General features: G+C 39.1%; 1 protein-coding gene across 4 annotated transcripts in view; it reads right to left on the reverse strand.

The window, feature by feature from the left end:
- The window catches only part of LOC129771946 (DENN domain-containing protein 5A), a 99,621-nt gene that overhangs the window by 35,130 nt on the left and 43,284 nt on the right, over window positions 1–21,207 (reverse strand). For all 4 annotated transcript variants that reach the window (XM_055776103.1, XM_055776102.1, XM_055776105.1 and 1 more), the window contains 4 exons: window positions 3,071–3,596; window positions 601–1,618; window positions 280–536; window positions 1–210 (listed from right to left, as the gene is read on the reverse strand). In XM_055776103.1, coding sequence (XP_055632078.1) covers window positions 1–210; window positions 280–536; window positions 601–1,618; window positions 3,071–3,596 — 2,011 coding nt within the window. The remainder of the gene's footprint in view (window positions 211–279; window positions 537–600; window positions 1,619–3,070; window positions 3,597–21,207) is intronic.

Here is a 21,207-nt window from a genome sequence, read left to right on the forward strand (position 1 = left end):
CTCGAGGCGCACTCCTGGTTCAGCACGGACTTCTCCAGCAGCGGGAAGCTCCGGTAGTAGGGCGGTCGCTTGTCCAGGATTTCACTGGGTGGCGCTACTTCCATATCGATACTGGCCAGTCGCTTGTCCAGCAGCTTCTGGGTCTCCCTGGCGAGGATGCAGGGTTCGTAGTTAGCAGTGCGGATCATACTTTCGCCACCGTACCGTTTCCTGGAAGCGGAGGGGGAAGGCATTCAATGCGGTTGTGAGAGGCAGCGATGGTGATTGATTATGGTCTACCTTAGAATTCTAATGCGATTGTCAAAGAGTTTGAGATTGTACTCTACATCACCGTTCAGACTATCGAGAGAGCAGGTGTTTTCGCCGCTGTCGTCATTCCACGCAAGCATTATCTTGTTGTCGATCAGTGTCACGAACATCTGGCTCTCGACGAACTGGGACAGAAAGGGCCGATGGTGCTGCGGTTGATCCGACAGGAATGAGGCCTTGTCGAAGTTGTGCAGAGATTCGCGGTTACTAAGCCAGTCTTCTTTGTCCTGTGGTAGAGCGGAAAAAGATGTGTTCCGATAAAGTTCACATAAAAACATATAAATTAGATACCTGATTAGGTAAAATCACAAATTGCTCATAGGCGGCAAACATCTGTACAAAGCGGTTCAGAAAAATCTCCCTTATCGAGTTGTTCAGTCTCAGATCTTCGTAGTATTGCTCCAGCGTGCTGAGGGGTTGTTTTTGCTTTGTGCTTGGCATCGCCTCGTTGGTTCCGGAGTCAACTTCGTCGCCTCCGCTGCGACGGACGATGTCAACGATCCGCTGGCGGACGTCGGGCCTCGAGGGAACCGCTGCCGTGGGGAGTGGCAGATCGGGTGAGTTTGGCCGGTCCCAGTCGAGGACGTCGTGCAGCGAGTGCTTCCGCCGGGCGTGCATCCCCGAGGGCAGCGTGCAGCTCGACGTCATCATGTCGTGATCTTTGAGGAGATTCTTTGGGCTGAGAATGGAGGGTGGATCTAGAGATCTATCACGAGGTACTTGGTACTTATCGAGGGCGGCAGTTATCTCCGCAATGAAGTCGTGTCTGTGGGGAAACGCCGGTAACTCCTCTGGCAGCTGAACGGATTTTCGATCGACGTCTACGTAGCAGAGATTGGCTTCGCTGCCAATCCGAAGGCTGCTATCGGAGTCCGAATGGAGCCCCATCACGAATGGTACGGGCGCATCCAGGAAGTGATGCAACGAGGCCGGTAGAATCGGGGCGTATACGTGCTGCCATTGGAAGGGGAACAGTAGGGAAGTGATGCACTCGGCTATGATGGTGAGCTTCCGATAGTCGGTAGATTTCAGAAGAACCTGGTTCTCGAGAAGAACGCAAGTGAACAGCTGAATCACACAATCCACGCTTAGATAGGTGAAAAGCTGTCGTAGGGGGAAGTCCATGAATGGAAGCTCATCTTTCTGAGCGGGACGCTGCAGGATGGTGCTGATGGGAGGTAGGTGAGGTTCTTCCGGTGGTATGTATATTCGGATGGACTTCCCGGGAGGAGGTGTCGATACTTCGTATAGGATATTGTACACATAGCTCTCGAGGCTGAGACGAGATCCGGGATGGCGAGGAAGACACCTGTGAAAAACAGAATCGTTATAGACGGATTTAGTGCCAACTCGACCGGATGTTGGCATGACCCTCTCAGAACTCAATGAAACATTATGGGCGTGAAGACCTTACCTAATTAAGCAACTTGGCATACTTAGTTTTCCGAAGCTGCTTATTAATTTATCTTGACTAACATATGGAAAGGGCTAAATATTTTATTCTCATTTTTTATTAAAATTTATTCACTCGAAAATGGTAAGTCCTACAAAAAAGTGATCTATGGAAGAGTTTTAGGAAAATAATTGAATTTTCAGAAAACAAAATACTGGAAAAAATTTCAAAATTCTACGCTGAAAAAATTGTTTTCAACAACTAAAAGTGGATTTTCTCAAAATGGTCATCTTAGATTTTGATGAAATGGCAGATAAATGGTAGATACATATTTGCCCTACAACTCTTCCAAACATCGCAATTTGTGCATATTTAAGGAAAAAAAGTCTTTCTAACAAAAACTTTTTCAAAATCCTGGAGATCACGGCTTGACTCATATTGCTGAAAAAAGTCACATTTTTCTTTGTTGAATTCTGATGATTACGCAGAAACAAAATAATGTTATTTATTTTTCGTCACTTTATATTTGCTGCCGGTCACGACCAGTAATTTTCAAACAACTGCAGAGCAATTTTATTCATCCTTTAGGTATCTATACAATCCATTTATTATTGTCATATCTGCAGTGACTCTTAATAGATACCTAAATCTACAACAACTATTCGATACCTGACCGACCGATCAAGAGATTTTCGGCAGATGGCTATTGTTTGAGACCTGTCGTTGCTCTCTGATTCAATTCAATGTTGTATTTGACTACAAAAACAAGCTGAAAACTGTATTTTAGCATCAAAGGGTCACCATAAATCCATTTCTACCTGTTATTGATTTTTTCTATAGCTGTACAAAACAAAGTTTTCAAGTTTTCAAATCTTGAAAAAGTTTTTATTAGGAAAACTTTTTTGCATTAAATATGCACAAGTTGCGATGTATGGAAGAGTTGTAGGGCACATATTTATCTACAATTTATCTACCATTTCATCAAAATCTGAGACGACCATTCTGAGAAAATCGATTTTTAGTTTTTGAAATTGATTTTTTTCAGTGTAGGATTTAAAAAAAAAAATTTCAGTATTTTTTTCTGAATATTCAATTATTTTCCTCTAACTCTTTCATAGATCACTTTTTTATAGGATTTACCATTTAAAAGAAAATTATAAAAAAAATCATCAAAAATATTTAGCCCTTTCCATATGTTAGTCTAGATAAATTTTCGGAAAACTGAGTATGCCAAGTTGCTTAATTATTTAAGGTCTTCACGCCCAGAAAGTTTCATTAAGTTCTGAGAGAGTCATGCCAATCTCATAGACGAGTTGGCGCGAAATCCGTCTATACTGGCCTTTAAAGTTTAGAACAGTCCGAACTTACTTGTAGAGATTCTGAAGGAACAGCTCAGCGACGTGAGCGTACGGCACCTGGCAGACGAGTGAAACACTTTTCGCAACATACAATTTATCCTTGGTGATGTCATAATAGCTCAACGCGGAAGCCGGCGCTTGGGCGGCTATTTTGAAGTGTCTTGGCAACGAGCGGCTGACGGGACTGTCCTTCACCCTCCGCAACGTACCCGGAGGTGGTTGCTGTGAGCTGGATATCTCTGTGATAAACATCGACTGCAGCGTATGCATGGCACTGCAAATCTGGCGATTTCGAACCTCTTCGTAGAATACTAAACTAAATCCGTAGCACCGCTTGCCATCCTCCCGTGTGGTTGCGAAGGCATGAAATCGTGGCTCGATGTTGTGTTTTTGCGTTCGGAAACGCAATCCTTGGGGCAGGGAGAGCATGCAAATCCCATGTGCATCGAATGGGTTCCAGGCGACGTTTTCTGGGTAGTGTGCGAGCGGTTTGCTCTTGTACGCACGGTCTAGCGGGGAGCATTGTAAACTGTCACCTGTTTTGAGGAGGAGAGATAAAAAGCAAGGGTTAATAAGCAACAATCGCAACCATGGTTTATTTTGTATAGTCGTTAATTCGATATTCGGTGGGCCGGTGGGCAACACTTTGTGAAGAAAACTAAATACAGGAGAGAAGCAACAGACAATTCATTTCACTTCCTGGCTTGTGTCTGGTGGATGATCTGAATACTTGGCTCACAAGGGTTAAGGTGGTAATACGACAATGCGTGGGACCGTCTCGAGCTAGATTAGCATTCGGCATGAGCAATGAAGCGACATTTGGTGTTACATTTAGCGGATAATGTTAGAACCATTCGTTAGCTGATGTAGCAGCTGCTGCTGCTATGAATGAAACCAATTGTTGTGGCTTAATGTACCACAGAGCGCTTTGCATACACTTGCCAAAGCAACGGTTGGGTTGAAAGAGTGATTTAGCATCTAGTGATGCCTCAGCGTATTCTAATGCGCTGTTCATTTCATAAATACGCTTAATTGTTCTAATTGGAAGAGGTCAATCCGGATGTGACGCTGAGCAGCATCCATTCGTTATAGATAAAGACAGCTCAGCCCAAGTATTATTTTCTCCCCTTACAATCGTTGAGTTGATGGACATGGTTGACGTTGTTTCGCGTCATGTGTATTTCGACCGAGACATGAGACATGTAATCGCAGAGATTGTGGAACCAGTGAGGTAAATGGGGGGAATTTGAACCCCCTAAGCAAATCGCCTAATATTTCCAAACAAATAAGGTCTAAATAAAAAATTTCACATTGAACACTAAGCGAAACATGTTTTCTCTCAATCAATGATGTTTAATTATTATATAAAGCTTCAAACTACCAAATATATCATAAAATAAAAGAGATGATTTTTGGAAAACATGATGCGGGGTGATTTGGACCATCTGTGGGGTGATTTGGTAACGGGTGTTAAATAAAAAATGAGAATTTTTTCAATCACATATAAAAAATTTTTTTTTCATCGATTTCAGTATTTTTTATTAATAACATAATGAATTTTCTTCAAAAAAATGTCAGTGAATGCTTGAGTAAGGGCCGTGGTCTGCTGTTCGACGCAACTTTGTCGCGATGCTCTCACAAGAACGTTGTACGGCACTTACGTCCATTTTCCGGATACAATTCCGGATTCTTGTAGTCAGTTGCTTCGTGTCCTTGGCCCTTCAATTGTTTTTATACACTAGGGCACTGAGTGAGCCAAAGAAATCCTCTATTGGGCGGCACTGGGGCAAGTTTGTTGGGTTACGATCTTTCGGCACGAACGGTATCTTTTTCTCCTCAAGATACGCCAGCGTCTTCTTGGCGTAATGGGAAGACGCCTTGTCCGGCCAGAAGACGTACTTCCCATCCACGTGATGCTCGTTCAGGAACGGCAGCAGGGTTTTATCGAGGCACTCTTCTCGATAGATTTGTTGGTTGATTGCCAGACCGCTCGGCTTAAACCAAGGCTTTGAAATGCCCCTGTCGGAAATGGCGATGTACAACATAACCTTTTTTTCAAACTTGTGCTTGAACTTGTATTTCACTTCAGGCGGTGTGGATGACTTGTCGCTGGAGTTGTAATTATCATTTCCTGGAATATGCGTTTTGGACAGCGGAAAATAGCTTTCGTCGTTCAGAACGAAAGACATCCCGCGGTATTTTTTGGTCACCCACAGACACTGTGATTTAACCGTCTCAATCTGCTCCTCCGTGTACTCCGGCGACCTCGTCTTCTTCCTGCAGACGATTTCTTCCATCTTGAGGGTCCGATGGATCAATACGTGGGAGCAGCCATATTTCCGACTGGCGTCACGCAGGCTGGTTGCGTCCTTGTTGTCAAACAGCTTCTTTAACGATGTCTTCCTCTGCTTCGTCATTATCGTCACCGGACGACCACTTTCGACCTTCCGCTTTGAGTTCAGGGAACCCAGGATACGATATACCGTACTGACAGGTACATTTTATTCCTTAAAATGTGCCACCGTGAACTTTTTTCTTTGCTGGAAATGCGTTTCGTAGAACCGTACAATGTGTTCGCGGAGCACGTGCTGTTTCGACGCCATCTTTGCTTTGACTAAATTCAAACTAGCAAAACCAAACACTACTGTTTCTAGGGAGCCCAAAGAGCAATTTTCTTGGAGAAAGAAAATTTTACGCTCTTTATTTGAGTTACTGAAAGGTATTGAAAAAATTCTCATTTTTTATTTAACACCCGTTACAGTGTGTGTTTCATCGAAAAAAAAACATACTTATGTTTGTGTAAAGTATTTTGGGATAATGTTACAATCTGTAACAGCGTTCTAGGATCGATACCAGGTGCCTTGGTCAGATTCTAGATAAGTAAAATTGGATTGAGACCATCTCGAGTTCTGTATGGATCTTTTCACTGTTGTTCGAGCATGTTCAAATACCTTCGATGCTTGGTCAAAGAAAATCCGTTCTTGATGGCCTGCGTTGCCCTTTCAAGCTCCTCCTTCTTCCAACGTTGTCTGCTCATCTTCTTTTTGTAATTCAGTGGCATCTGGGATCAATTAGACCAAAGAAAAGCCTCAAACCTGTAGGGCCAATTCACCCCACAGAAACGTGTCCATGTCACCCCACACAACATGCAAAAATTAAAATGTAATTAATTTCATTTATCGTTCGATAACAATGATTACAGTTTCGCTGCATCAAATTGTTCCTCTTCTGTAGGCGAACAGAACTTCACTGCACAATACACGAAAAGTTTGTTTAATCAGCGGGAAAAACCTTAAAACCACGATCGGAAAACTAACGTTCTTTGGCACTCAATGTGCTTGCTGTGTTCATGCTACCCTTTCCTTCCACCTGTCGAATTTTACCAAAGTTTTCTTTAGGTACATACGGTTCAACAATAAAAGGAGATGACATTATAACTCATCAGTTCATCTGTTCATCTGTTCATCATCATCTAGATGATTCATAGGTTCAGATTCAGTATGTATATTTAATTAGGGTCTTTTGGCGTTAGCCTGACGGGATCTAAAATTCAATATTGACGAATTTCATGCCAGCTCGACTGGCCGTTGGTAGCACCATCTCATTTAGCTGTTAAAAGTTGTAGATGTAAACACATGGGTCTTTCAAGCAGTTGCTTGTCTAATTTCTTAAGTCTAATTTTTTAAATATTTCAAGTATGCAAAGTTTTGCATACTTGAAATATTTAAAAAATTAGACTACTTTTTGAAAAGGGCCCAAAATTTTCCTTTTTTTACAAAAAATTATAACTGAAAAATTATAATACCTATAAAATTGTATTCGAAGGATAAATTGTACGAAATTGTTTGAATTTTCATAAAAAAATACAATTTTTTAAGAACAAAAGTTCGCTGAAATAAAAATTGTATGTATAGCCCTTACAATTTACAACAATTCGTCCATCGGAAGATGGGCACTTTTACAGAGAAAAAGTTTTTTCAACAACAACTTTGTCATGTTTTCTTTGAAAAAATTACAACTACCGTAACTCCACCTAACTCTGCGCACTTTCGCGCTTTTTAGACTAAATACACCAATTGACTACTTGTTGTGCGTATTTATACTATTGAAAAGTTGAATGGTTCTTTTGTCTTTGTTATCACCCGATAATTCACCGGAAAAATTGAGTTGTACAGAAAACGAATATTCAAAACAAATCTGACATCACTTGAAATGTCAGATTTTCGTTCCTGTTAGCATCGACGCTAAGACGCAGCGAATTCTTCCTTCTCTCCAATTTAACAAAACATGTGTTGCAGATCACCAAGTTTTGAGTGTTTTGTATCTGAATGTGACTTATTTGATGTGTTTGACACATTGAGGACCGCATGTTTTGGGGAAAACTTGTACGCTTCATTTTTTCGGATTCCACGAATGAAATCGTTTCTTTCGTCGTGGATGAGACGAAGGCGAGCCATCGTTTGGCCTTGCTAGATTCATGGCAGACCAAGAATTTTAACATCAAGTGTAAAAAACACGGGTTATTTCGTGATCCATCCGCGTAATAGACGGAAAGCGAAACACGAGAAAACTCGTGAGCGGTCCACAATGTGTTAAAATGGATAAGCTCTCAGAAAGAATTTTTAACACGCAGAATTCGGCTCTTTATGTTTTGTTTATGTTTCTTACTCTGTGTGCAGGATGAAACCGTGATCAGCTTGTTTTGTCTATGGAGATGAGAAGAAAGGGTATTTCAAAACGACTAGCAGCAAAATATCGAAGAGTCCCGGGAAGTACTCTCCATGCACAACTGAAATTGAATGTTAACGTGAAACACATTGGAAAGCCCTCAGAAACGTTTTAAGACATCCGTGGCATATTTTCTGCGAACCATTAAAAAGAAGAACCCATTTAGGGGGTATTCCTGGACACATGTGGCTGAACTTTGATTGTATTGAAAGAATTTCTCAAAGTAGCTCAACTAGAACTTTCTGAATGCGACTTGACCCTATAAGAGTAATTCCAAACGAAAACGTCCCAAAAATGCAGATTTTAAAAACATGTATTTTTGATTTGAAAGCAAGTTTGTATTCCGTTTGGGTTAAAGAAAATATGAGTTTTCCACAACAATTGGGAATTTCTTGGCTCAAGTATAACATTTGAAAAGGGCGTATCGATTTTAGTAAGAGAATTCTTTGACAATTTATATCTCAAAACTAAGAGTTGTACCGAAATAGTGTCTAAGGAGAAGAGAAGAGTTATAGAGCATTTTTTTTTTATTAAATCGTTTATTTTTTACAGGCTCAGTTACATAAGTTTGAAGGAGCCAAACTCCTATCTGTATTGTTACAAGTATACATAATCATTTTTCATTAATTCTAGTGTTAATGAAGTAGAGAACCGATTACTCGCGGTTTGCTCGAGTTTAGAAGGGTGATTTAGTTATAGAGCATTGATGTGTAAGAAATCCACACCAAGAAAAAAAGCAGTACTCTTTTTTATTCACAAAAAAAACTTTAATTTGCAATACCTAAAATACGTATTTTTTAATATTTTTTTTTCATATAAAATAGAAGTCATGTAGAAAATTTTAAAAATCAGTCCAAGATGGTAAAATTATTTTTGACAAACTTTGTGGAACATCAATTTTTTATGAATTTTCGAAACTTCGATTTTTTGTATGTTAACAATCATTTTTAGGCACAAATTATGAATTTTGATGTTATTTAAAACAAAAAAGTTAATTATCAATGTTCATATAAATGCAGCCATTCTCGAGATATTTGAAAAAATATTTCTAATTTATTGTTTTCTTTTTTTTTCCTATATTATAGTGACTTTCAACACATTTCGGCTGGTTCGTCACTTTTACTTCCATTTTTGAAAGAATGTCGGGAGTGAGAATTGAACTCGTGACCTCTGCGTGAAAGGTATGGATGTTACCACTACGCCAGATTGCCTACACTCTAATTTATTGTCTTTTTATAGTAAATAGGCCCTTTAAATATGTTTGTCGTGTTATACCGTCATGTTCATGAAATGCTATGAATTTGCTTGTAATTTCCAACAACTTTTCCAATTACATCATTATGGTAGAAATATATGTTTAGGAGTTACGTTGAGAAGTGCTCCCGTAGCCGAGTGGTTAGCGTCACAACTAACATGCCGGGTGTTCGGGTTCGATTCCCGTTCTGGTCGGGGGAATTTTTCGTCAAAGAAATTGCCTCCGTCTTGCACTGTGGTCACGCGTATTCTAGAGCTTGCCACTCAGAATGCATTCAAGGCGTGTTATTTGGCATAGAAATCTCAACTAAGTACTAATAAAAATGACGCAAGTAATACTACGTTGAGACGGCGAAGTTTCTCTAGGAACGTTAGTGCCATTGAAGAAGAAGAAGATACGTTGAGAAACATCTGAAGACATGTGGGTTAATACAAAACGTAACGATATTAAACAATTTTTGTTTATCGCAATACAAACTTTCAACATATTACTCGTGTTGCACAATCAAAACACAAACACTTTTTAAGGTAGAACTGAAATCCCACAACACAAAAACACTTCGTTGATTCAACCGGACGTTATGGGTACAAAAATAACCAACTTGTTACGTTATGCCTAGATTGTACCTGAAGTCAGGTATCTTTAGGGTACCTCTGTATATGTATATAGCCATTCCATGCCAAACCGATATAGTGGTTCTCTGTTTTTCGTGAAAAGTGGTAATTTTGTTCCTTACCGCAAAATATTAGACCCGTATTTTTTTATTTTTTTTATCAGAATGCCCATTTCCATTTCGGAGTGGTCCAAAAAATCTTTTTCCTCATTTTCCCAAAAATATTTTTTTTCGAAAATTCATAACTTTTGAACTACTAAACCTATTAAGATAATCGATATACCAAAAAATATCATACTTGCAAAAATTTCGTAGTTTGATTTTTTAATTATTGATTGTATTTGTCTTTTGTAGTTTACAGTTCGGCTGAAAAGTTTATAAGGTAACACAGTAAAACTATTTTTTTTGCATTTTATTATTTTATTATTCAACATAATTGCCTTCGGGGTCGAAACAGCGATCATGGCGATCTTGCAACTTTTCGATACCATTTTTATTGTACTCTTTCGTTTTTCCAAAATAGACCTCAGTTTCGGTGATCACTTCATCATCGGTCTTAAATTTCTTGCCAGCGAGCATTCTCTTCAGGTATGCGAACAGAAAATAGTCGCTGGGGCCAGATCTGAAGAATACGGTGGATGCGGAAGCAATTCGGAGCCCAATTCATGCAATTTTGCCATCGTTTTCATTGATTTGTGATTTTTCCATTTTTTTCACAATAACAAAAGTTGCTTCACTCTCAATGCTGTAACTCACGAACCAATCGACCGATTGCTGTATTTTGACACGTATCCATTGAAAGATGGTGCTTTGTGATAGTCAAGTAGATTTTTGCAAGAGCCGAACTGCTACCAATTTTCATGCAAGTGTGGTATTTTTTCAAAGCGGACCAAATTTATATATCGACTATCTAAATCGGTCCAGTAGTTCAAAAGTTATGGTTTTTTGAAAAAAGTAATTTCTGGAAAAAAATAGGAAAAATTATATTTTGGACTATCGGTTATTCTTGAAAAGTCATAACTCAAGAACATAAAATAACGCCTCTCTGATTTTTGGATATGTTATGTAAAAAATCCTCAGCTTTCAAGAAAAAATATAAGAAAAACATAGCGCCCTTGGTCCTGAAACCATGAAAACGATAAAAAAAACATTCAGAAATGGCGTGGGTTCGGATCCCACCGCTGTCACCAATTGTAGCGTTGCCCGAACGGTCTTGGTTTTCTTTCATACAACAAAAACTTGACCAATCCTGTTAGCGTGCAACTCTCGACTCTTTTAATTTTCCGAAAATAAATCTACAAGCTAATTCTTCTACCTTCAAATTTCTGGGGAGGCGCTTGGAGTTACCCTGCTATATCTGCCGATAAATAATTATGCGCCGAGTAATCAAAAAATGTCCCGTGTGTGTTGAACTGCTACGAACCGAGTGGAAACTTGAGATTTGTTTCACTCGCACAAAAATAACAAAATTGATGTAAAAAAAAATGTAGACGCGGTAACAACATAAGTTGAACAAATGTAATTAGAGAAGTGTTCGATTTTCGACAAGGGTGATGCACTTTTGGAACTTGACGACAAAGCGCAAGTGTGCTTTAATGAAGTATGAAAAATGGTTTGGCGAGGTATTCTCCAAGCATCTCTACATACATATATAGAGGAATTAGGGTCGCTTCAATACAATCAATATTTACAAAATATAAATTCAAATTTCAAGTATGATATTTTTCCGAAAAAGTTAATTGGCGAGTTAAATGGCTTTAATTTGATATTTCGATCTTTTAAATCGGTTTAGTAGTTCAAAAGTTATGAATTTTTGAAAAATGTCATTTTTGGAAAAAAGGGGGAAAAGTCGATTTTACGGACCACCCTAAAATGAAAATAGGTACACTAATGAAAAAGACTGGGTAATGTCGGGGACATAGCCGGAGTGACGCAGGACTATACAAAGGGGAGCAACTTTTGTTGAATATAGTTTTAAATATATTGTTTTATTTTCTTCTCCTCTGGAATGGAAAGCGCAGCAAGAAAAAATCGGGGCTCAACATGTTAAACAATTGCTTGTACTTTTTTAATTCAAAATTTGTAAAAACTGAATGATCTATCTAAATAATTCCAACCACCAACAAGCTCAAAGATACGTCTAAATTAACACAGGCTTTAGCAAACAAAAATCAGTTTATAATTTTTATTCGTATAACACTTCAGAAGCCATCGGTTTTTGGAAACCACTTTTAACTCTATTATAAATGATTTGGTGGCCCTGAAAAGTGCCAATATATGTCGTATCGTTCTCACGATGCCGAAGGCTTTGTCCTAATTTTGCAGAAGCACTTTTCTCGACAGACTAAATGCAGTTACAGGCCCTGATGTGCTGGATCGATTCCACGAAAGCGACGGATAACGGATGTCCATTTGATGAAAACACGGTGGTTGTTGCTGCTGATATTCGTGGAACAATGGCCTTGAAGTTCCCACAAACTGCAGACTTTTTATCGTTCAATAGATTGATCGGCTTCTTGATCAGCACGGAGAGATATCCATACGCGCACGCAACAAGATTTTTATACCCAGTTGAGCTCCCACTCCATGTGCACACATGCGCTCTGACGAATGAGCACGCTCGGAAACACAGATGAAATATTTGGTCGCAGCGTCGTTCTTACGCAGAGTTTTGCGCCCAGTGTTAAGCTGAGTTTTACGCTGAAATTTGCGCCGTATTTCTATACTGCGCGCTCGAAACTGGATTGCTCTCTCTGTTGAGATATTTGTCTTCACACAAGTGTATACGGTTCAAATGAGGGCGCGCTGTTGTTTTTATGCTTTGCTTAGAACGAACGAAGACAAAGCGGGCGCTAGAATTTGTGAGGAGCACAAATCGGACCAATCAAAACGAGGCACACAATGCGTTTGGACAATGCTTGATATTTCACAATCATTCAATTGTTTATCTCAAAAAAAATGAAATGTTATTCATTGTGATAGACGCGTAGAAATATTTCCTATCAACTGATGCAAGCACCTTTGCAATCTATTGAGAAATGCTCGAGATATAGGCGTTCAGAATCTTTAATTTTTTCCTACTTGTTCAGTGCCTTGATTTTCATTTTACCTCCCCCCCCCCCCATATCTTCCGGTTAGACGTAGTCCTACGTCAACAATAAAAAAATACGGGTCTAATATTTCGCGGTAAGGAATCAATTTTAACGAAAATCTGAGAGCCGTCATATTCGTTTGGCATGGAATGGCTGTATATAGCCTAGGGTGGCAATGGAAATATGGGAAAAAATTCATCATCGAATTTCAAAAACCGACCGTGTACATTTTGCTTATCGGCCCAAAGGCTAAGTCCCAAAAGTTCGATTTTCAGCCAGAAATTTTGTTTCGATGTGACACCAGATCTCGACGTTTCATGCATTTTGAGGTCATTTGGCATTGAAAAAAAATCGATTTTCCAAATTTCCTTTACTCTTCCCTTGGAAGATTTTCGAGGATCAAAAAATCAAAACTTTGAGCGCCTTGAGGCACCCCTAAATCATGTCCGATCGAGCTGAAACTTTGCACAGATAATTTTTTTGGGCCAATGAACAAAATGTACATGGTCTGTTTTTGAAATTTGACATGACCATTTTCGCTGCCACCCTAATATAGCCATTTGAAATGGCCAATAAATTCTCGAATTGATTTCAACTAAAATAATAGAGTACTAATTCCTAGAATATTCGCTTCATATAGTGCATCAATGGGTCAAATGCATTCCAGTCATGAAATCTATCGACGTGGTGTGTTGTGCTCGAGACCCTTTTCAACACAAATCGCAGGAATTGCGACGCAGCTTCACATGTGTGCGGCGAGTCAGGAACGTGATAAGACTGTGTAATCATGGCCAATCGCAGAGGTTATCAGCATTACGCAGAAATTATGCTCCAACGGACTTGATGCGCATAAACGGCGGCAACAGCAGCAAGCGAGGCAATCTATCATCATTGATCAACCACCACATATTAACCAACGGTTGGATCGCTTAGCATTCTTTGCGCGTACATTCCTTTTTTAATTGCCGATGAATCGAGTTCAAAGTTACGCAGTCGGCTCAATTTGTTAGTGCTTGTTTACATCAATTACGAACAGACGGCAATGGTTGGGGTAACAGTGTATGCGCCTCTCGGCTTGAGTTCTTGTTCATTAATGGAGTTACCACCGATAAATGATCACGTTTTCGAAATAGAGAGACTAGAACACTGTTTTTTTAGTGAATATGGGTCGATGTGAACATACATCGTGTTTCTATTGTTAAACTGCATTTCATCCTGGGCATAAAACAAGCATTTTTAATTCGAGCTCTTCAGAAAATGGATTCATTTTCTGAAGAGAAGAAGCAAGTCCGTGCGTCACAGACCGTGAATGGTTAAATAAAACATGACACTCTCTCACGCCGGGCAGTCCTTGCAAATTTATTCCAATTAATTATGGAAGCTTTCGGTGAGCGCGCATATACCGAACACATACTTTGTGTTCACATCACAGGAAGATGTCAATCTGGAATGGTAAATGAGAAAAATCACGCTCCGCAGCAAATACTGAATGCTGCTTGATGGTTATGTGTGCTGAACGCTGCTGGTTGGTGTCATCTTGTGCTGATTATATCCACTCTGATTATTGAGTGTGACGTGATGGAATGGCGCCGGTTAGTCTGTTCTGTCTTCCGGTTGAATCGAGGAAAAAAGTTGGTTGGATTTATTTCAATCCATCACGCACAAGGAAAGAGTATGAACTGGATAATTCCTTATAATTAAATATGACTAGATGTGATGAAATCTGTTATTGGCAAAATTCCATCTTTAGGTCGCCAGCATATGAAATGGGTCAAGTTTGAATGGATTACGGAAAAGCGGATTATAGAGAAGGGGATTTTGGCCTTTCTCTCGTTTCTTTATTTGTATTACGACATCTAACATGTTGTATCTGTTCATTGGATCGAGGAAAATCGGAGCAGAAACGAAATCCTTGCCCATCCTACACCCAAACTAGCGTTGGCAGAAAACATGTCATCTTTGGCAGAAATGATGCCATTTAGTGCTGTTGGGTCAAATGCGCAAATAATGAGCTATTTTGAAAGTTTAAAAATGGTTTGTATGTATGCGTGCAGACATCTCTTTCTGTCTTCTTTTCTCATTTCATTTGGGAGTGTGCAAAAAAAAGTTCATGCGACGTCAATGGGGATCGATCGAACCTAGGCCGGCTGGAATGCAAAGCTAATTTACACGACCACGCTATCCACATGGCTAATGATGCTTAAGAAATTTTTCAGCAAATACGTGATAATATTGCACCTGATTATAAAATGAAGTTGGGAAGTGTTTTCTAAGAGTAAAAAAGGAGCGCATGAAGGAGAACAATATCTATCTCGATCTGGGCCGTGTATGTGGCAAAGCTTGCGGAAAGCTTATTTATCTTTTGTTTCGCTCGCTCGTATTAATCTTTTATTGCTGTACCATGTATATTATACAAAAGCTTACCAGTATTTGTGAGTCATGACATTTTCTGTTATGTTATTTCTCATTTAATGTCATAAATTGGGATGACAAAACATGAGCTAAAAATCAATTTTGGGTGTATCGTTGAATTTTTTTTCTTTATTTGTGTTCTGATTTTGCCGTCGGAGTTGGCCACGATGTCAACTTAATCAGTTGTTCAGGCAAGTCCATATCGATAGACTAGGCAATCATTATATAAATATTGTTTTTTTAGGATAACTAATTGTACACATTGTACGCAAGTACCTTAATCTGAGCCTTAGATTCTGTTTTTCGAAAAACGGCTTACATAATCCGATTCGCTCTACGTCAGTACCTTTGATGTTTCAATTCTACGGATTCTTCGACTTCAATCATTTTGCTGAAGTTTTCCGTCGTCGAAATCAACGGAGGCCATTGGATTGAACATGGTATGAAGTACATTCAACAGCGTCTGTATAGTGGAAATATGTGTACTTTTGACTTTGGCTCACTTTGGCCTTTCCTCACAAAATTTCATTGAAACAAAAAGTCGTTCGATGAAAAAATAATGAATAATCATCTGGTATCTGACATCCATGATAAGAATCTGAGAACCAAAATTTGAAAATAAAATACACATTAAGATTCCGTACTCACAAACTCAGCATTTTAAAGAATCGTTTTTCGAATATTGAATCTACTCTTGATAGCTAAACCTGAACTCCATTGTAATAGGTAATCAGAATGTTGTATCTGTATCTGGCGACGGAGTCTAGATATGGATCAGATTCTGCAATTCGACTCAAAAATCCAAATCTGATTTTAGAACTATCAAACATTGAAATCCGTAACGGACAAGTAAAAGAGCAACAACTCAAAGGTATATACCATACTTTAAATTCTGCATCTGTAATCTGTAATCTAAGAATAGAATATGTAAAACCTTGCAGCAATCTATACTAGGGAATTTGTAATTTGCGATCCGTAATCTCACTCCATAATTTGTATCTGCAATATTCAGAATGAAATAGAAGCTAGTATCTGACATATGATTCATTTGTCAAATTTCATGTCAGTATTTCCAAGTTTATGATTGTTAATCAGAATCTGGTACCAGCCAACTAAGGTCTGGATCAAAATATGAATTCTGCAATCGGTCTCTGAATCAATCTCTTCTTATTAATAGAGCAATTCCAAATGAAATCGACAAATGCCAAAACAGCGAGGCGACGCGTGACCAAGTGAGCTACCTGTTCCGTCAACAATGGTGTGTGTTTTATTTCGGTTTCACCGGCTTCGTTCAACAGAAAACATTGAACCTCAAATATCATTTTACGCAAGGCAGCGCTTTGGAAGTAGTGATCGCTTCATACACAGCTGACTGCGTTTTTCCTGTCGCATTTGAAGATGTAGAAAAGTGATTGAATGACGGCGGGTTCAGATGAAACGTTTGAACCCGGTAGTCATTACTGCTTATTTTGTAGTGTTGTGTTGTGTTGCGTGGGGGTTGTGTAGTGTAGTCAAGTGTAGCCATCAGATTACATTCTTCACGGTGGAGAAGTTTCACCCAAACAGAAAAGAAATAAAGGATATTCGGGATGATATGTAAATTACAAATAAATTACCTTCGATTATTCGTCACTCTCAGCTACAAATGTGAAATAATATACAGTCAACTCTCCCTAACTCGATATCCAAGGGACTATCCAAGGGATTATCGAGTTAGGGAGGTATCGAGTTGTAAAATAAATCAAAGGTGCCATGAAATCCATCGAGTTAGGGAAAACGTCGAGTTTCAGAACATCGAGTTAGAGAAAGTTGACTGTAAAAAATGTTTTTTTTATTTTTTGGATTGTCTACCTGTCCTATGAAAGTTTGAGACGCCACTGACAAAACATGAGTATTTTTGATTCGAATGAAAGTTTGTATTCCGTTTGGGTTGGAGGAAATATGAGTTTTCCACAGCAATTGGGAATTTTTTGACTTAAGTGTAACTTTTGAAAAGGGCGTATCGATTTAAGTAAGAGAAATTTTTGATAATTTATATCTCAAAAACTATGAGTCGTACCGAAATAGTGTCTTAGAAAGAGTTATAGAACATTGATGTTAAAATGTGAAAAAAATATATACTGAGAAAAAGATTACTGATGAATCACAAAAAAAAAATTTCGGTATCTTAAAATATATATATATATTTTTTGTTTTTCATATGAAAAAGAAGTAATTTAGAAAATTTGAAAAATGAGTCCAACATGATAAAACCATTTTTGATAAAATTTGTGGAACATCGAATTTTTAGAATGTTAACAATCATTATTTGCCACAAATTATGAATCCTGATTTGATTTAAAATAAAAAAGCGAAATGGCTGCATTTATAAGTAGATTGATAAAGAGGTTTTTTGTTGTAAAAAAATAAAAATATATATATTTTAGGTATTGCAAATTACAGTTTTTTGTGTAAATAAAAAAAAGAGTACTATTTTTTTCTCAGTTTATATTTTTTGCACATTTTAACATCAATACTCTATAACTCTTACTAAGATACTATTTCGACTCATAGTTTTTGAGATATAAACTATCAAAGATTTCTCTTACTAAATCGATACGCTTTTCAAAAGTTACACTTGAGTCAAAAAAATCCCAATTGCTCTGAAAAACTCATATTTCCTCCAAATGGAATACAAACTTCCATTGGAATCAAAACTACATGTTTTTAAAATCTGCATTTTTGGGTGGATTTCGTTTTGAATTGCTCAATACAGTCTTTATATCTTCTCAGGAACATATGTGGTATCAAATAATTCACAATAATTGAACTGATGAATGAGCTTCTTCTGGGTCTAATCTACATTTGAAATATAGCATGATTGGCTATAAATTTTGTGACAGAACAACTCCCCTCCATAGAGCACAGAAAATACTAGCTATGCCGCCGCAGACTCAGCAGGGTGCGTTTCGCCACATTTTCCAAATATTTCATAACCCCAAATCGTACGAAATAGCACCAAAGTTTCGTTTGTTTATACCCATCAACCTAAAACACGCTCTCCACCCATGTATGCGCCATTGACCGAAATGAAAGTCGTGGTAGCTTTCACCCCGCGTTGTTGGGGCGGGTTCGGTGGTAGTGTCTGCTGATAGCTACTGCGCAAAGTGTCAATCTAGTGTGTTTCGTTCCATTTATACACTTATTTATTATTAACGCGGTGTTGGTTGAACGAGCAAAATAACCCACCAATTTTTTCCGGCTCGATTATCGATGGCATGTCAAGGTTTGGTGTGACGCGAAACCTCCACCGGTGATGCGGTGTTTGCCCCACACGCCACGAGAAGAAGTAATCGACAGTTGCTTCCGAATACCAACTTTATTTGTATGTTTGAACGCGATATTGCACCGAGGTACTGGGAACCGTATGACTCATGGTAGTAGCACTCTGTGTGATTTTGCCTAATTAGAATGTGGTTTTATGAAAGTCGGAACTATTATCAAACACGATTAATTCTAGGTTCATGATTTATCGTACCATCAGCCACATGGAGCGTACCATCATGAGAGGGCGAATCTTTACGAGTGAAACTGTTTTTTCACTCTCTGTAGAAAGGAAAATCAAAATACAGACGTGCGAAATCAGTGAAAACAGCATGTTTTCCGTGTGTTTCAAGTTGTTATCTAATTTTCTTGGTTAATTACGCATTCGCATTCGCAAGGAAGAGAAGAGAGGAGGCGTATTATTAGCGCGCCACGCTTCGCGCGTCACGTATAGATGATTAAATTTGAATCAACAAAACTGCTCCATAGTGCTTCTTCCCATTGCAATCGATAGTAGACTTTTTTTCCTTTGACATAGAAGAAGTCTCGAACAGCAACTGCGTTGCCAATCACTCAAAACTATGAGTTTCGTGTTCGACAGCAGTTAGTGATAAGTGTGGGAGTGAGTGGGCAGGAAATAAATAACGTTTTGGGCGAAACGTTAGTTTCCAATCACAATCAGATACGGATGAACTAGCCTTGTTTCTGGACATTTTCTGAAAGACTGGCCGTTCCACCAATAACTAGGCTCGGGGTGTGTGCGTTTTGAGTACCATTCAATTTGATTCCGCAAATGAAAAAAAACATTTAGTTAATTATTGGTTTTCGCACTTGTAGTTGATGATAGATAGTGGAAGTTGTGCGGTGGGAGTTCTTTTATTATATTTATTGTTTGTCGCATCCAAGGCCCCTCTTTGCCGCGGTTTGGATAACTGCGTTTTTTTTAATGAGTGGCACTTTTAACCACAACCGCAGAAATGCGATAGCGCTTGATTCTACTCGAATAAATTATCCACGTATTTAAAGGGTGTGTCACATCAAATTGCATCACGGAAAAAACGCTGTAGAAATTTAATTTTTAGGAATTATATCTTCAGCTTTCGCTTATAATCAGATAAGAGTGTATAGATCACGTTGGCCATGCTTCACTGTCCATTTTTCGTAAATTTGGAAAAATGTCGTCGAACGAAAAAGAGCGTCGTGAATTAATCCTGTGCACTCATTTCGAGAATCCGGAGTTGTCACATCGGGACATCGGTAAGATGCTGGGAATCGTCCAATCCACGGTCAGCAGAGCTGAATTTGTCAAGTTCATTCGTCCAGCGGACCAAGCAGCGGGAGGGCCTGCGTACATACAAGGTTCAGAAGGCTCCTAACCGCGACGAAAGGCAAAACATGGTGGAGAAGACGCGAGCCCGGAAGCTGTACACCGAAATGCTGACGAAGCCGCATTGCCTGGTAATGGACGACGAAACCTACGTCAAAGCGGACTTTCGTCAGCTGCCGGGCCTGTTGTTCTTCTCCGCAGAGGACAAATTCAGCGTTCCGGAAGAGATTCGAAAGCAGAAACTATCCAAGTTTGCCAAAAAGTACATGGTGTGGCAAGCGATCTGCTCTTGCGGAAAGCGGAGCGCCCCCTTCGTGATGACCGGCACGGTAAACGGGCAGGTTTACCTTAAGGAGTGCCTACAGAAGCGCTTACTACCACTATTGAAGCAGCACGAGGGCCCGACCATCTTCTGGCTGGATCTCGCTTCGTGCCACTATTCAAAGGACGTGTTGGAGTGGTACGAAACCAACGGGGTCACCTTCGTGCCAAAGGAAATGAACCCGCCCAACGCGCCGGAGCTTCGCCCAATAGAGAAATATTGGGCGATTATGAAGCAGGCCCTCCGGAAAAGACCCAAAAGTTGTCAAATCGGAGGCGAATTTCAAGAGAAAATGGATTTCTGTTCAAAAATTTTCAAAAGAATCGGTCTACTGGGCGAATTTCTACAGCGTTTTTTCCGTGATGCAATTTGATGTGACACACCCTTTATGTGACTTTAGATTGTTTCAAATTATATTTGTGTGTGTGTTTGACTGTGTGTAACGGTTGAAAAAGTTTATTCAGTTTAACCGAACAAATATTTTTCTATCAAAGCTGCATCATGGGGTAACCCAATTTGCACGGAAGAAGCACACGTTTTCAGGTGGTCTTCCGCAGTCAGCTATATGATCCAGAAATATTTACTCAATTATTTTTTACACACCAAGAAACAACACACGAAGAAGTATGTTAAGCTAATTGGGTTTCAATCATAACGAATAGGCAAATAATCATTACAGATTAATTGAAGCATTCATTGCTTTTCTGGCGTTACCCTGACGGGGTCGTGAATTCAGTATTGTTACAAATATTTTGAAGCGTTGAGGGACAGATGACATTATTTGCCCATTTGACGCTTCAAGGCACGAAATGGCATGTTTTATGTCGAAAATGAAATAGTTTCTGACAACGCTAGTTTGGGTGCATGTTCTGTGTCGTCGTGACTTCGAGAATCGTCCCCTTACCATATTTTTCCTCTGTGTCTGATTTGTGGAATGGAAGAAGTGCGATTGAGAGTTCTATTATTGAAAAAAATGAGGAGTGTAGTGCCCAGGACATGATCGCATTATTGACATAAGACTACGGAATTATTTTATTCAACTAGTTCATTTATCATTTCGTAGATTATTTTAGAATTCATTGATTTTTTTAAATA

This window comes from Toxorhynchites rutilus, chromosome 2 (assembly GCF_029784135.1).
Source record: "Toxorhynchites rutilus septentrionalis strain SRP chromosome 2, ASM2978413v1, whole genome shotgun sequence".
NCBI classification, from domain to species: domain Eukaryota; kingdom Metazoa; phylum Arthropoda; class Insecta; order Diptera; family Culicidae; genus Toxorhynchites; species Toxorhynchites rutilus.